General features: G+C 34.9%; 1 protein-coding gene across 3 annotated transcripts in view; it reads right to left on the reverse strand.

The window, feature by feature from the left end:
* The window catches only part of ERC2 (ELKS/RAB6-interacting/CAST family member 2), a 456,034-nt gene that overhangs the window by 355,331 nt on the left and 84,936 nt on the right, over nucleotides 1-15,767 (reverse strand). For all 3 annotated transcript variants that reach the window (XM_021409074.1, XM_021409073.1, XM_021409075.1), the window contains exon 4: nucleotides 4,549-4,623. In XM_021409074.1, the coding sequence (XP_021264749.1) occupies nucleotides 4,549-4,623 (75 nt within the window). The remainder of the gene's footprint in view (nucleotides 1-4,548; nucleotides 4,624-15,767) is intronic.

The raw sequence follows: 15,767 nt of genomic DNA on the forward strand, positions 1-15,767 counted from the left end.
ATAAAATCACATGAATGCTATTAAATATTTATTTGCACCTTATGTTACTATATATTTGCTATCTCTAGCCTCCACTTATTGTATATTGCGATTTATTTATTTTCAGAACTGGAGAGGCCTCTTTTGTATAAAAGATATCTCATGTAGGTATACAGACTACAGTTTGATCTTTCTGCAGAGCTCTGTCTCTATACACAAAACTAAACTCCTAAATTTATTCATTATAATCATTTGAAACATTCTGATGGCTCTTATCTCAACACTTCCCTGTTTATCAACACCTTATTTTTTAATCCACAGACACTAAAAGAAAACACAGCCTTTCAGTAGTCATTGTGCCTGTGTCAAATGCAACTAAACTCTGCCTACACTCCTTATTAAGCTCTTCAAGATGGGAGTAGGGTGGAATTTGACCTTGTCATTTTATAGAATATTTGTATAAAACACAACAAATATCACTTGGTATCTAACAGTGGCTCAACTTACTTAAAACTCTGTTAAATATTTAAACCAACTCTTAACCTCTGAGTTTCATAAACAACTAAACCAGGTCTGTCTTACATGCCTAATTGTCAGTAAAAATTCCTGTACTGTAATTCCAATGTCATGTCATCTGCACACAGTAAGCAACATATCCAGAACTGTAGGCAACTGTTCGATAATTACTTCTTTAAGAGAAGTCCATGCTTTTACCCCGACCAGTAGAGGAACTGACTAACCCAACAGTAACCTCCACAACTATGAGTTACTTGCATGAAAAGTATTCTTTAAAAGTTCTCCAAGCAGCTGTTAGCTACTAAGAAGCTGAAGAAGTGGAAGGGATCATGTTTTCCAACCCATCAGAGTCACAGAACCATAGCCAAGACACATTCGGTGCTATGTTTAATTTGCCTACCTTCTTTTCCTTGCTCTCCGCCTTAGTTACAAATCACCTGAGTTACTCCTTGTAGAAAGGATGAGAATAATTCACTGACTCTATGATCTTTATAACATTACAGTGAGGAAAACCAGTCAGAATGCCTTTTCTAATTCATTCTGATTCAATACAATGCTGTATATCAATTACAACACTCAAGCTTCCCTGCTTGGGCCCTCTGCGTGGGGCAGCGTACAGCCACAGTTTGCTATACTAGAGGATAAGCTTCTCCCTCCTTCTACACTCAACACTGCAGGGAAATTATTGCTTCAGCACTTGATCATTCAAAACAAATGTTCCACTTCTTTGTTTTTTGTTTTTGTTTTCCAAAACAAATACTGTCTGGATTAAGACAACTGAATGAAAACTGATGTTCAGACGTGAATTTCAACATCTTACATTTGCCCCCTCTTCAATATTAGGCCTATTTTAGCCAGGGTAACCCCAAAGCTGTGTATGGTCATAACAAAAGAAAGGCTTATGTGCCTCAGAGCCCGGAAGCAGCTCTGCATCGTGACTACCGCCTCACTCCTGGCAAATGAAAGCTCTCGTTATTACAAAAATCAGATTTAATAAATCAGAGGATCACAGCATTCTCAACTCTCTTGGGACACAAACAGAAAAGACTTTGTCTTCATGAACTTACACTGGCAGAATAGCTCTAACTATATCATAATATTTTTATATTGCGTATATGCCCCCCTCCTGTCCCCTCTTTCCTCATTCCTTTCAAAGTATTTCGGTACACAAAGCGGAATTGCAAATTATTTTGAAAACATAAATTTTTACACTGTTGATAATCCGCACGGAAGACCATAAACTATTCTAAACCCACTAGCTCAATATCACAAAAGTTTTAAATTTATAAGGTTGAAAAATAATAGAAAGAAACAGGTTTCTCAGCCAGCTTCTCACTTTCCCACATGCACAGGATAACAAGATTTTGCAAAAACACACATTGCGAATTTCATACAGAATTCTGAACTGGCATAAATAATGAAGGCCCAAGGGAAATACATATAAGAAAAACGGAATACGAGAAGTGATGCACCTTTCCTATTGTTCATATAATCCAAGATAATTGGATTATTTAACAGGCAGATAGAGCATTTGCGAAGTACTGCTGCTGTTACTACTGTGTATTTACTGCAATGTCCAGACATGCTGAACTCATTTGCTCATAACAGAAGTCACTGGCAAAGTGAGGCCTTTAATTTGCACTTCCTTTTAAGAAGACTGAAATGAAAGACCATCGTTAGTGTGTTTCAGGCAGCACTGCCAACTCACAAATTATCTTGTGTACGGTATTTTTCTTCAAGACAGATTCCAGAATCAGGGAATTATGTGAAAATATCAGTTTTCCCATTTTAAATGTCTTTTCTCTTTCATTATTGTAGGAATAGAAGACAAAACGTTTTAGTAACATTATACATCAAAAAGAGGAAACTGTACTTATGACTAAGACAGTTGTTTCACCACATTTTGTTGTATTGCTCTGTTGATGAAATTAATACTTTCCTTAATTTGGATGTAAAACAGTGACCAAATAACCATCAACAGATGTATTATTGGCCTTTCTGAAACTGTTCTTTTTTTTTTTTGGTTGGTCTTGTTTTTGTTGTTGGGTTGGGAGGAGTCTTGTTTGCTTGGTTTTGCATTTTGATGTTGATTTTTGAGTCTTTAAGTAACATTCAGTTTTCCTTACTTAAAACAGGCAATGCTGTGCCTGTTTTTTAATCAAGTCTTACTGAGAAAACAAAATAAGGATGGTGTATTCTCAACACTCATTTTAAACATTGTGTTTCAGTAAGTTGTAGAGAGTCCAGAAATTCATAGAAGGAAGAAATGGCAGTCTAGTTACAAAAGTAAAATAAAACCTACAAGTGAATTTTACAGACAAACAGAAAATACGTTACACAAAGTTGAGTTAAAATCCAGTGTAAACACCTCACCACCAACCAATGCTTCTGCTCTGACTTGGCAGTAGCTAGCACTGTCAGTCTGGCAAATCACAAGTACAGTTTTCAAAAGAGAATACTTTTTTAATGCAGGGACATGAGTGATATCCAATTCAGTGCCAAACACTCAGTAAATTATCAGCATAGATAAGAATAGCTGCCATTTGTGATGCCACCACACAGAGTTCTGCAAGTTCTCATGGCCTAGGTCTGTCTTCATTTACAGAGATCTCTCACTATAATTCCACAGACTGTCATGATGTTTAAAAAGGCTTAAAATCATGTTCCAAAACCAAGCACACATTAAATATTTTTACTTAAAGTTCTTGTGTTTTTCTGGATAATTTCTGCATTATTTCTTTATTAAAAGATTTGATAATCAGTCCCTTGTATCGTGGAATAAATGGCCTAGACTGGGAAATAAGGACTTAAAAAATGGCAGAAATTGCTAACTAAATGTTTTCTAAATAGTACTGATTCAAGTTTGTCCAAAATACACAACTGATGTTCCAAACACCCTGAGAAACATTGGGTATACAGTTTTAAACTCAATTCCTAGAACTTTTAATGGATGGGACTGGCCTTCTTTTGAAATAAGCTAATTCTCATAAACTGTAACATGGTTGTGAAGAAGGAAACGCAGAAGGCCAAATAGTATTTCCCACTGTATGCGGACTATTTCCTATAAACCCAATTTCTAATATATGAAAGATAGAGTGCCAGTTTGTTCATTACAAATTAATCAAGCCTCTTTCAAATGAAGTAGGGCATTTAAAGAAACAAGAAAGAGGCAAACATTTATTGTCTTTCAAAGGAGATACATTTCTATCTTCTGAGACAAAGAATGCTTTATAACTTCCCTGGGTGTATGTTCCTGTATATGTGAAATTACAGCCCTTCAGATTTCATCTAATCATTAGCTCAGTGCAGTTTTAAACACAATGACTTTGGTCTGAAGGTGGGAGAATGATATACTGATTATTCTTAGCTTCACAGCAAAATAAGTTGGAATGTAAAAGCACACATTTAACAGTTTAAAGGGGAAAGTAATAAATTGAACTGTTGTGGATGAACGCCGGCAGGCAGCTCAGCACCACACAGCAGTTTGCTCACTCTCCTTCAGGGGAATGGGGGAGTGAATTAGAAGGGCAAGAGTGAGAAAATTTATTCTTTAAGAGAAACCCAATTTAAGAGATAAAGCAAAGCTGCACGTGCCAAACAGAACGCAGAATTCATTCACTACCATGAGCAGGCAGGCACTTAGCCATTTCCAGGATAGCAGGGATTTGTCACACATAAGTGCTAAATGGGAAGACAAATGCCATAACTCTGAATGCTGTCCCCACTTCAGTTTTACTGCTGAGCATCACATACAGTATATCTCTCAGGTCAGCTGAGGCTGGCTGTCCTGGCTGTTCTCCCATCCAGTTGCTTGTCCACCCCAGTCCACTTGCTGGGGGGAGCACAGCAAGAAACAGAGAAAGCCCTGATGCTGTGTAAGAATAGCTCAGCAATAACTAAAATATCAGCGTGTTATCAACACTGTTTTGATCACAAATTTGAAAGAACACCTTGCAGGCTGCTGTGAGGAAAATCAACTCCATTCCAGCCAGAGCAAGTACGTGAGTTCAAGGTACAAAACATAATGCAGAGAAAAACATGCAAAGACTATACCTTCATTTCAATAACTGTTTGAAGAGCCTTCGTCTTTGCTGGCTCGGGCTGAAGTTGAGTTCTTCTATGTAATTCCTGTGGAGGAACACGATAGAAATAAGCCTGACGACTCATCTTTCCATTATATTAATCACTCATAAATGTATTGCAGCAAAACAAAAGTCTGATTATTGGAGCATGCAACTCCAAATGCTACAGGTGCTTCCCTCTCTATAATCCCTCTAGCATCACTGCAGTTCCTATCTTATATTACAGTCAACTCTGCTGGCACATGCGCTATTACTGAAACCTGTATCAATAATTAATGTCAACTGTGACAAAGCCAGCAAGTAATTTCTTAGTCCAAATACAATACTGCTGTTTCTGCCCAGATATCAAAATTTAATCCATTCAGTTATGCTACTAAATCAAATGCTTTTAGGAGTCATTTAGAATCTGTTGCTGTTCTTTTCTTTTAGTTTGTCTACTGATATCTGAAATAAGTCATTTAAAGACATTATATTTAAATTTGACATTTTAAAGATAGTAATTATGTAGTGGGTTGATGCAACACCCTCTAGTGCAGCTATTACATTTTGGTTTTCCCATTTTCATTTATTTTTTATGCATCTTACTCCACATGTAAGAGGAAAATATATTTTAATCATTACATAAGGCATACAATTAACAGAGTTAATGTCTGCCGGTCTTTATAAAAAGTGAAGACAAAGATGGCATCATTCAGTCCTACAAAGCACAGGAGCCGTATCTTCATCTGAGGTATCTCAACAAAAAGTTTGCATATCAACATAGAACAATGCAGAGTTATAATGAAACATCATCCTTTAAGATCTTAATAGTGCTTATACCTCTTGCACAAACTGAGCAGTTAATAAGAAAGCAATACTGAAACAGGACAGATTTAGCCATGCACAGGTCACCTCTGAAGGACACGGCTACCAAGGCAGATATCTTTTTCATCCTGATCCTCCTGCACATAAGTGCTCTACATGCACTCTTGAGTTAATTTCATAACCATGAACTACATGATCATGCCGGGTAGCTGGGTTAATTCACTGCAAATAAAGCTTAGCTGATCCCAGAATCTAACCTACTGTGCCTTCCAAATCATGCTTCTTCCAGATCATCCTCATAAATTCAGAAAAAAAAGTCATGATCCTAATTGTCTTTACCATCATACACTGCAAACATTCAGTGTTTTAACAGCAGCTAACAGTGATAACTTAGCCAATGACTAAACCTCTTAAAATCCCCAGAAATATAAATCCTCTTACAAAGAAGAGAGAGAGTTGGATATATTCTGTCTTACCTATTCTATTTTACTTATTCTATGTAGATTTCATGGAAGGGATGTACAAAAACTTAATGGTTAGATAAACTGCTAAAATAGATTCTGACCTGAAACAGCCTGTTGCATAAAATTGTGCTGAAACACAGCACTGTCTGCAAGAGTCAAATTAGGTGCAAGTGTCAGAATGCATACGTGTAGTTAAGTAGGTCTGCAGGCTTTCGTTGTTTTTACGGTAAATATTACATATATTGCCTTAACTAGTAAATATATGCATATGTTCAAATTATTTCTAACATGAGAACAGTAAATTTCTGTTTTTGCACTGGCCGTATAAGAAAGCATATCTGAATGATGTGTTCACCTTGGTTTTTGTACTTAAAACTAATTCTCCATGTTTTAAGTAGAAAAATCTTTGCAAGTCACCTATCCAGAGGGAGTCTCCCAACCTGCTGGTTCTCTCAGATGAAACAAGTATATTACACAAATGTTTTAGAAAAATAAGAGTATGTCATGGATTTGCCATAACATTCTCCCACAAAAGTCATGGAAAAATAGCTGGCCAGTCATACCAATATCTGATCAGCAAAAATTACAGCTAATTTTAAGACCAGACTTTGCTCCCCAAGGCCATATAAACTGAGCTGGAGTACAAACAGGATTCCATACATTACCCAGGGAGACAAACCAGAGTTTCCACCTCTAAGCAAAAGACGAATAGACTGCCAACGATGAGTATCCCTAGATGTCTATCATAGCATGAAGCCTTGCCTCATAATACGTTTCCTGTTTGCTTTATGAATCAATCTGATTCTGGCTGATTTAAAAGCTTTTCTTCCCTATCCCTAATGGTAAAATAATGCAGACGAAGATTCTGGAGAAGATCAGAATATTACTCCCAGTTTATTATTTTGTGTGGGTTTTCTTCCAATCAGTTTCAAATGTTGGGAGACTCCCACCAGGCTCAGTTCTTGAATTTATGTTGTTCTATGTAGATGTATTTTTTTTTTTAGGGTACTGATACAGGGATATACTTTTGGGGTACTGATTCAGGGATACTACCACTTCATGAGTATGATAACTTATACTGATCAATTTTACTGTCTGAGATCATCTGAACAGTTTCAAATTTCAAACCAGATTTTTATCCATTACATCATTTTTTGAATGATACTGCTTTGTCTTTTAAATTTCTTTTAATAAAAAGCCTGCAGAGCCTAATGTAACTCAAGAGGTGATAGTTAATTTTTTTGTGTTGGTTTGTTTTTTTAAAAAACAAAACAAACAAACCCACACAAAGACAAACTGAAAAAAACCACCCACACCTGCTTTCAATGGCATGGAACTCTTGCTACTTATATCCATGATAAAATACTTTTGCTATCAATTCTGTAACCATCAAGGTTGAAACCACTAACCTCTCAGAGATGTACTCATTTATGAAATTTCACTTTCATTATATCCCCCAACATCTGTTTCATTGCAATTGCTAGTACATCTGAGTAACCAGTTCTTACATACACATTAATTATAATTCTGCGTAATTAGATGCCCACATCACATAATAAGCACTGGGATTTCGTAATGGTGGTTAGTTGTCAGGATGATTAACGCACCCACACTAAATTGACAGGTAATTAGATCTTTTTCTTCACATTCTCTAATATTCTTAATTTTAGACAAAAAAAGTCTTAAATCAAGACTGGCTGTTGCTTTCCCCTTCCATGTGTCTCTGGGATGTTACAGTAGCATTTCATTTGGACTCAAGTAAATTTAGCACACAGTTTTACTACTAATTTAAACATCACAAAACATCAAGAAGAGGCAGTTTATAATATAAACTTCCTTTGTAAAATGGTGAAAGAAGAGGACTATTCCTTTGTTTAGAAACTGATAACAATACCTTGCAAGATTTTCTCATTACTGTCTAGTATTCAACACCTGCACTACACAGCATCACCTATATTAACATAATACTAATTTAAGCCAAAACGAAACTGCCTTTTCATTCCAGCTTTGTTGTACAACATTTCATCACTTGGCTGGAGGAAAGCCAAGATGCTACAAAGCTGATCTTCCTTTCATTCTGTTTCTGTTGTATTTTATTATAGTTGCTAAGTCAACAACGAGTCTGTTGTTCTGATTAGATGAGATTGAACTGAAAGATTTAAAAGATTACCTCAACACTGTTGATGTAGTACAAGATTTTACCTTGTCTTTACACAAAACTGCCTCAAATAGTGTTACACAAAGTGGCTGAATGAAAAGGGACTTTCACAGATAGGCAGTTTAAGGATGTGACCCAACTCATGAAATTGTCAGTGAGTACTTGCATTTCAAGTGGTAGTCTTTTACTGATTAAAGACCCGAAAGAAAACGGAATAGTAAAACAGAAGCTCTCAAAAATTTAAGAGAAACTTTAGGACATGCAAAAAAAATAAAGACATAATACAAAGATATCAGAATGTAATAACCGACGGGAGAAGAATATGATTAAATATGACACCAACCATACATAAGGCAGTATAACTACAGGAATGAAAAACCATTACTAAATTTAGCTTTTTATATTTCTAATTCAAATGTACAAATCTGTAAATCACAGTAGGTAGTAGTATAAGAGCTGCTACTTCTGTCAACTAACTCAAAAAAGCAGACTATTTCCATTCTCCTGGCAAAGGAATTCTTGGTATTCTACACTAACAGCTGCCTGAACATGAAAACTTAAAATGGGAGTATATTAATATTTCAATCAATTATTTCATTTATGTAAAAGCACACCTACTCACCAGAAGTGTCTAAAGAACACTGTTTCTTCAGCCAAAACTACCATTAAAAATCTTAATCAAATCATACTTAATCAGAATACTACAAAAATGTAAATTATAGGAATTAATTTCTTTTTAATGTATAAGCTTAACTTCTCTTTCCTCTTTTCCATCCCTTTCCATCTAACCCCAGCCAAGACAGTACCACAGTAATTTAGGAGAAAGTGTATTTAAGAAAACCTGATCGAACTGTCTGTCTGGAAACTATAAACTGACAACACAAAAAAAAAATTCTATGTTTGGCTCTAATGTCTAGTAAAATAAATTGCTAGGAAGAAATCTAAAAGTCACATTGCCACTGGTCTTCTTTTAATGAGCCACTACCCTCTACAACTGAGCTCTGTGAGAATCATTTGAGATTTCACAAAATTTCTCTAACAATTCTTATAGCTTGAAGAAATTAAATAATGAATAAAAGCATATGAAATGAAGAATTACGGGAAGCAATAAAGGCCTGATAGCTGTCTGAGTTCTGTATTCGAGAAAGTTTCTTCATAAAATAGGTGTATTAGAATTTAATTTCTCAGTTAAGCCAACTATTCAAGATGCAGGCCTAATTCTCCCTCCATTTAGCATTTTTAACAGACAAGTATCATTTCTGAAGAACACAGAAGAATTTATAAATAAATTTCATGAATTAAGCACCAACAAGCTCTGAAACACGCATCAGTACTCCAGCACCACAGACAAGCCCAGCAATAACCTCAGTGGCCTCAGTATTAGTCTTGAATAACTGTTCTGAAACCACTCCTTACCTAGGCAGGAAAACTTAGTCACATGAAGAAGTGGGAGAGGGAGGGTACTTTTCTGGATTTTTTTCAGGTTTTTGTTTGTTTTCTGTTGGTTTTGTGAGTAATTTTTTTGTTTGGTTGTGTGTTTTTACAATGATCATACTTCCATTTATTCTTGAACTCATGGATAAAACAAGGACTTACAATATGTTCTACCAGTGTGCCTGAAGACAGACTCCAAGGGAAAATAATATGAGCTTTAGAAACTCAGATGTTAACTTGTATGTCAAAAACAGCTTAAGTAACCATATATGTTGTCATTACGGAAGAGCGTCCTCTGGCAAGAGGCTACATAGAAAAAGTTTCAAGCAAAAAGGAGATTTGTGTATGGAGTTTGAAATGCATGAGGGACAGTTTAGTTTGTAATTGAAAGCACATAGAATGTTTCCTGAAAGGAGCTACTGAAACTGTACTTTCACCAGAATTTTTGACTGTTATTTTCTTTTCTTTGTAGAATGAATAAAGTATCTAAAAGATCCTGGATTGTTTTGTTTTGGGTTTTTTTTTGCCCAAGATTAATATTTTTTCTCTCTTACCAAAATTATTTCTAAAAATGTAAGAAATATTATTGCTTCACAAATATCTTCAAAGAAAGAAACTTGTATACAGTTTTCTCTATTTATATACATTAGTGCTAGTCAATTACAATCAAAAATAAATTTCAGATCATTACTTATGCAACGCAAATATGCACTGCAAACATCCTAGCAAGAAGACTTCCTCTTCTCTTTACAGTGTATACAAGATTTAAAACTGCATGGAAAACCATGCTAAACAAGCTGAAATGTAGGAGTTGTAACCATCTTGTCCTATAAAAGTAAAAAGACTAAAAGGAGTGATATCCACATTAGTGGACAGAAAGAGTAATATCCACTTAGTGCATTCTCCACTTCCCACCCTATGAACACATCCAGTGATTTCTGAATTTCTATTCTGCATCTGAGCTCAAATCCAAGGGGAAAAAAAACACAATTTAATTGTTATATGTTAAAGAGAAGTGAAATAATGCCAGAAATGAAGGCAAAAGTAGTACATAATTCATGTACTTACTGGACAGTTTACTGAATATACAAGCAGTATGTTGACTTCTCTCCAGCTGGTGTTAATATGCACAACTTCAAATATGCTATTCACCTTTATTGTATAAATCAGTTCTATAAATTTTTTTATTGTTAAAACATCAGTTCTTTTCAGAGCATCACTGCAAACAGTTTGTGCTGACCAGGGAAGAGTGTTGGCATACATATGCCCATGTTGCAATAATGCTTTTAATTGATCGGCATGGAATTTTTTTTTAATGTTGAATAGTGTAGTTTCATAAATGCATCTAATAATATCTACTAAAATTATTATTAATGGATATACTACATTGTAATCATTGTTCTAGCCTACCTTTCAGAGTATCCCTTACTGTCTTTCTTTCCATTTACATTAGCTCAGTGAAATCACTAGCTATAATAATTTATGGTTTTGATTTTCAGTTCCCTAATTCTCCAGGAAGTGCTTTCCTAAATATAGGTGGGTTTTACTTACATGCATTTAAAGTTACTGCTGGTTTAAGCTATTTAGTATTTAAACATCAGGCCTTAATCAGCAAAGCTAACAAACATCAGAGTTAATAATACTTCAAATGTGTACGCTTCTTGGCTCTTTGGTATAGTATTTTAATGCTAAATTTTGTGGTTAATACCTGAACCTTCTTCAGAACTGGAATCATGCAACTTGAATCATGATCGGGGGTGAGATATCTCACCGTGACAGCCTTTGATATCAAAGTGGAATTATTCTCCCCCCAAAAATACTCCCTCATCTCTAAACATCTAACTTTGTTCTTCAAATACTTAGAATATTTTGAAAGGTCCTGAGTTTTCCATCTGAGAAGAGAGGGAGCAGTTGGAGACCTTTAAATGCCAGTATTATTTGTAAAAGTGTTAGTTACAAGCAACAAGTATCCGACAGTTGAAAGTAAATTAATTTAAATTTGAAATGGAATAGTTAATCATAAAGGCAAACATAAATATTCAAAATTATTTCTGTACTTTATGTTAACTCTGTACAATCAAGTACTCCAGTGCTTACTGCAATGTGATTTATCTTTTTACACAAATCTATCTTTATCTTTTATTTAGATTTTAGTGTCTCTGACATGGGAAGCTATTGTTCTTGCATTATGTAATCATTAGCACAACCATATCTGTATTTTGAAACATAATTATAAAGACAACAGTTATCACACTGTCACCCAATGGAATGTCAAAGCTTTTGGAAATTATCAAAATTATCTCCCTTAAATATTCAGGAAACTATCATCTGTGCATTCCCAAGCTGTTAATATATGTGCAGATAAAATAAACTCAAAAAAGGATTTTCTGCACACTGAAATCTGTATCTGTCAGTCAGATTTTTCTTTTTTGCAGTTTGACATATAAACATGAATATTCTTTGATCAGCTTTCTCCACTACATACAGTTTGAATGTGCAACATAATACCTTGAAATAAACAACTGTATATTCTTGTATGGGTGACATAGTAGTAAAATGAACCACTAATTGATAGAAATTCTACACAGTTTGCAGGTTATGGAAATATATTTCAGAGAGTAACATGAGAGCATTAACCTAATTCTGCATAAGAGATAGATCGTATTTCTTACGAATTTTAGGATTCCTTTTTTTTCTGCTTTGTTTTGTTGCTAGGAAGAAAAATCTCATAAGCAACATTGAACATTCTTAAGCTATCTTCAAAAACCCTTAGAAGTCTAAAGCAATCAAATATTTTCAATTTCAAAGTGCTAAATTAAATGATTGGAAAAAAGTATTTTTGAAATTGCTTTGGTTTTCCATCGTCTTCAGTCTTTTTTTCCCAAAAGATAACAATAAGAATGCAATTCAAATTTAAAGAAAGAATCATACTTTTTGATAGAAAATATATTCTACATTCATGCTTGCCAAAAAAAAAATTAGACACATTTTGCATTTACCTTTTCTTAAAAAAAATATATCATTCCTACATCTGCCAGAAACCAAACCGAATCCAATTCAGTACAGATCTACCTTTCAGTGATAACTTACTGAGATGCACCAAGTCAGTCCTTCTTGGCAGGATGGAAGGAAAGGGTGATATCTAAATATTTAAGAACACAAAACACACATTCTACTCAAACTTATATTCTGTAAAGAGTCACAATGCATCACTACAGGAGTGGGTTTCAATTGGAATAACATAAAATTGAGCTGACTTTATATGAAAATACTGGAGCGAAGAAAACACCACCAGTGTCACCTACAAAAACAGTCTATCACATGAGACTTTGCTTAGGACTTGTATGTTATCTATACTGCATGTGCACAGTACCTTGAATAAACCATTCCAGATATGCAGTAAACAACCTGTAAAAATAGTTATTATCCAGCTGAATGCTTATCATTCTATGAAATCTGTCAAGAGCTTGTGAACCTTAATATTCATACACAGAAGAGAAAATTCGCTTAGCACCCGCTCCAATTCTTTCTCCATTGCCTGGGAAACAAACTGTTGCTTGGTAACTTGAAATCATCTGTTTGAATTTCATCTTTCATTCTTACCTTTTTATCTGAACAAAAAAAAAAAAAAAAACCCACACCCCTGAACTGAAAATATGAGCAGAGAAAGGCCAAGATAAAAATATTTGATTGTCTCCAAAAAAAAAAAAAACCACAGCTTGTCCTCTCTATTTTGTTGTTTTGTTTTAAATGATAGCGAAGTAAATTTCCTTATTTTACTCTGTTTTTGTACCTTAGGGCAATATAAACAGGAGGACACCACTTTCTTACACAGTTCAGACTGAATCATTTTTGTAGTATACACTTAACATGAATATGTGTAGCCCAGGGGGTAAGGGACAGATTACAAACTAATTTTCTGTGCATCAGTACACATATATCCTAGATACATAAATACCATAAATATCTAAGGCTTAGTTTTCTCTAAAGATGTGAATCAAAAGACTCTCCACTGAAACTGCTGTTGTGATTAAAATCAAACCCTAAAGGAGAGTTTTCAGAACTTCAGGAATTCGTGTGATGATGTAAATTTTGCATGACCTGAAAATTTACACGATGATGTAGGATACAGAACACACTGCTACATGAAGTTACAGTATGTATTAAAAAAAAACACTGTGTTAACAGGAGCTGTAGCAAATACAAATGAAAGTTATTTAATATTTACCATTTTATACTTATTATTAGGCGCTGAAATTACCTCAGAAAAAAACATAGGCTTTTGGAACCTTTGGGGCCAGATTTGAGGAAGGGCTGAAAACAGGTAAAAAAAAATGTTTTAATACACTGAGAAAAAATTATATATATTGTCTGATTTCCATGTCTATATTTTTAAACTTAAAAATTAGTTACTGCTATTTTAAACTATGTCATCTTTGTTTCAAAATAATGGCAGAGCCATCTCAAGGCTTTCAGATCTTTCTACACAAGAAAAGAATTGGAAAAGTTTTCTGTCATTTCCCTGCCACTTCTCCTTTCTCTTCAGAAACCCCGTTCATCTTCCTGTTCCTCTCAGGCTTTGGGGAGAAACACAGATCTGAACGATAGAAGGAAATACTCCTTTTAGCGGTGCAGAGAGGTCTGAGGCAGAAATCATAGTCACAGGAAGGGAGCCACTCACCAGACATTCTAAACCCTCACCTGTGCAGGTGTGGAAATGAGAAGACTGTGCTTTGGAGCAAATGAGTCACAGCTTCTCAGCATAGACAAGGGAAGACAGACTGCCACCAAGGCAGCTGTCTGCTCTGCCCGCTGCTTCAACGAGCTAGGGTGAATAGATGGCTTTTAACTAGGTTTGCAGAATTGTGATTCCCTGTGGGATCCCTTCACTCATGCATTTGAATACAACCACTTTTTCTTTTACACTTCAGTAACGCTTTCATTTTTAACAATCTTTAGCTGCTATTATGTACAGTTAAAGACTTGCAAATGAAGGTGGAAGGCAACATAAGCAAAATACCACAATTTAAACTATTATTTGGACACAGTGCAATAATGATTTGTTGAAGTACTTTTTCAAAATGGTGCATGTCGAAATCATAAGAGATTATCAACTTAGCTGCTGAACATTTTTAGTTTGTAAATGTAAACTACATGGAAAGAAAAGTAGCAATTACACCTATGCACCAGTCAAGTCATGATCACAGTTTCAGCTGAAATTATAATTCAGCTCCCTATACCAACTTGTTGACTTGTACAAAGACGGATGGCATACATGGAGTCTTACAGACACAAAGATACTCTCATATCACTGCAGCAATTAATAAAAGCACACTTGCAAATAAGTCATTTTCCATCTGGTATTCCAGAAGTCAGGTTTAATTTTTTCTTTCCACGTTCTAGCAAAATATTTCTACTAAAAGAAGCGAAAATTTGTTGTTTCCAGTTGTTTTTGTTTTTTTTAACTGAAAAACTAAGATGCACAAAGACGGTGGGAAAAAAAACATGTAAAAATGAAGATGACATTTCAAACTTTCAGAAAAATAAAGAGTCCTAATACCCATATCTTATACAACATATTTTCCGTACAGATCTGCTTATCAATTGATTGCATGTGCATTTCTTGAACTATCTGTCCCACAGATGAATTGAAAAACATATGAGAAACCAGATGGGTTATAGCCATTAAAACACTCGTGTCCAGTCCAGTTCAATAAGATCTGTCTAAAAATCTTGACATCAATGCTTTACAAATTTTAAGTCATGGAGTAACTAGATCCAGCTAAAACAGGTAACATGAAATTATTTTCCCTAGATTACTACATACATATCTTCACCCTTGCATGATTTTGCATATAATGATCAGCAACACTATTGAACAGAAATCTACATGGACCTTTTTGTACTTGAATACAAGTTTTGCACAATCTTAAGTGTGAAGCTTAAGAAAAGCAGCTGCTAATTCACAGCGTGAACATTTCTAATAATCAGATGTAGTAAACTTCCTGCAACAGGTAGCAAACCAAACCGATTTAGTTAACTCAGAACCACTTCCTTCCTGCCCACTGAGTGATATGCCAGTCTGCTCACTGCTACCATTTTCCCATGGACCTTGTAGCCCATCACTAGTAATATGACCTAAAATACATCCATTTCACGAGTAAAAGACATTCCATTATTATTAAAGATCTCATCAATGAGCAGAGATTTATGAAAGAGAAATATAATTATCAGCATAGAAGAATCACCTGCTCAAGTTGTCTTAACCAATAAGTCTATTTCTCCAACACATATGTCTAAAACTAAAAACGTTATTGAGTACAACTACCT

Source organism: Numida meleagris, chromosome 11, assembly GCF_002078875.1.
Source record: "Numida meleagris isolate 19003 breed g44 Domestic line chromosome 11, NumMel1.0, whole genome shotgun sequence".
In the NCBI taxonomy this organism is placed as follows: Eukaryota; Metazoa; Chordata; class Aves; order Galliformes; family Numididae; genus Numida; species Numida meleagris.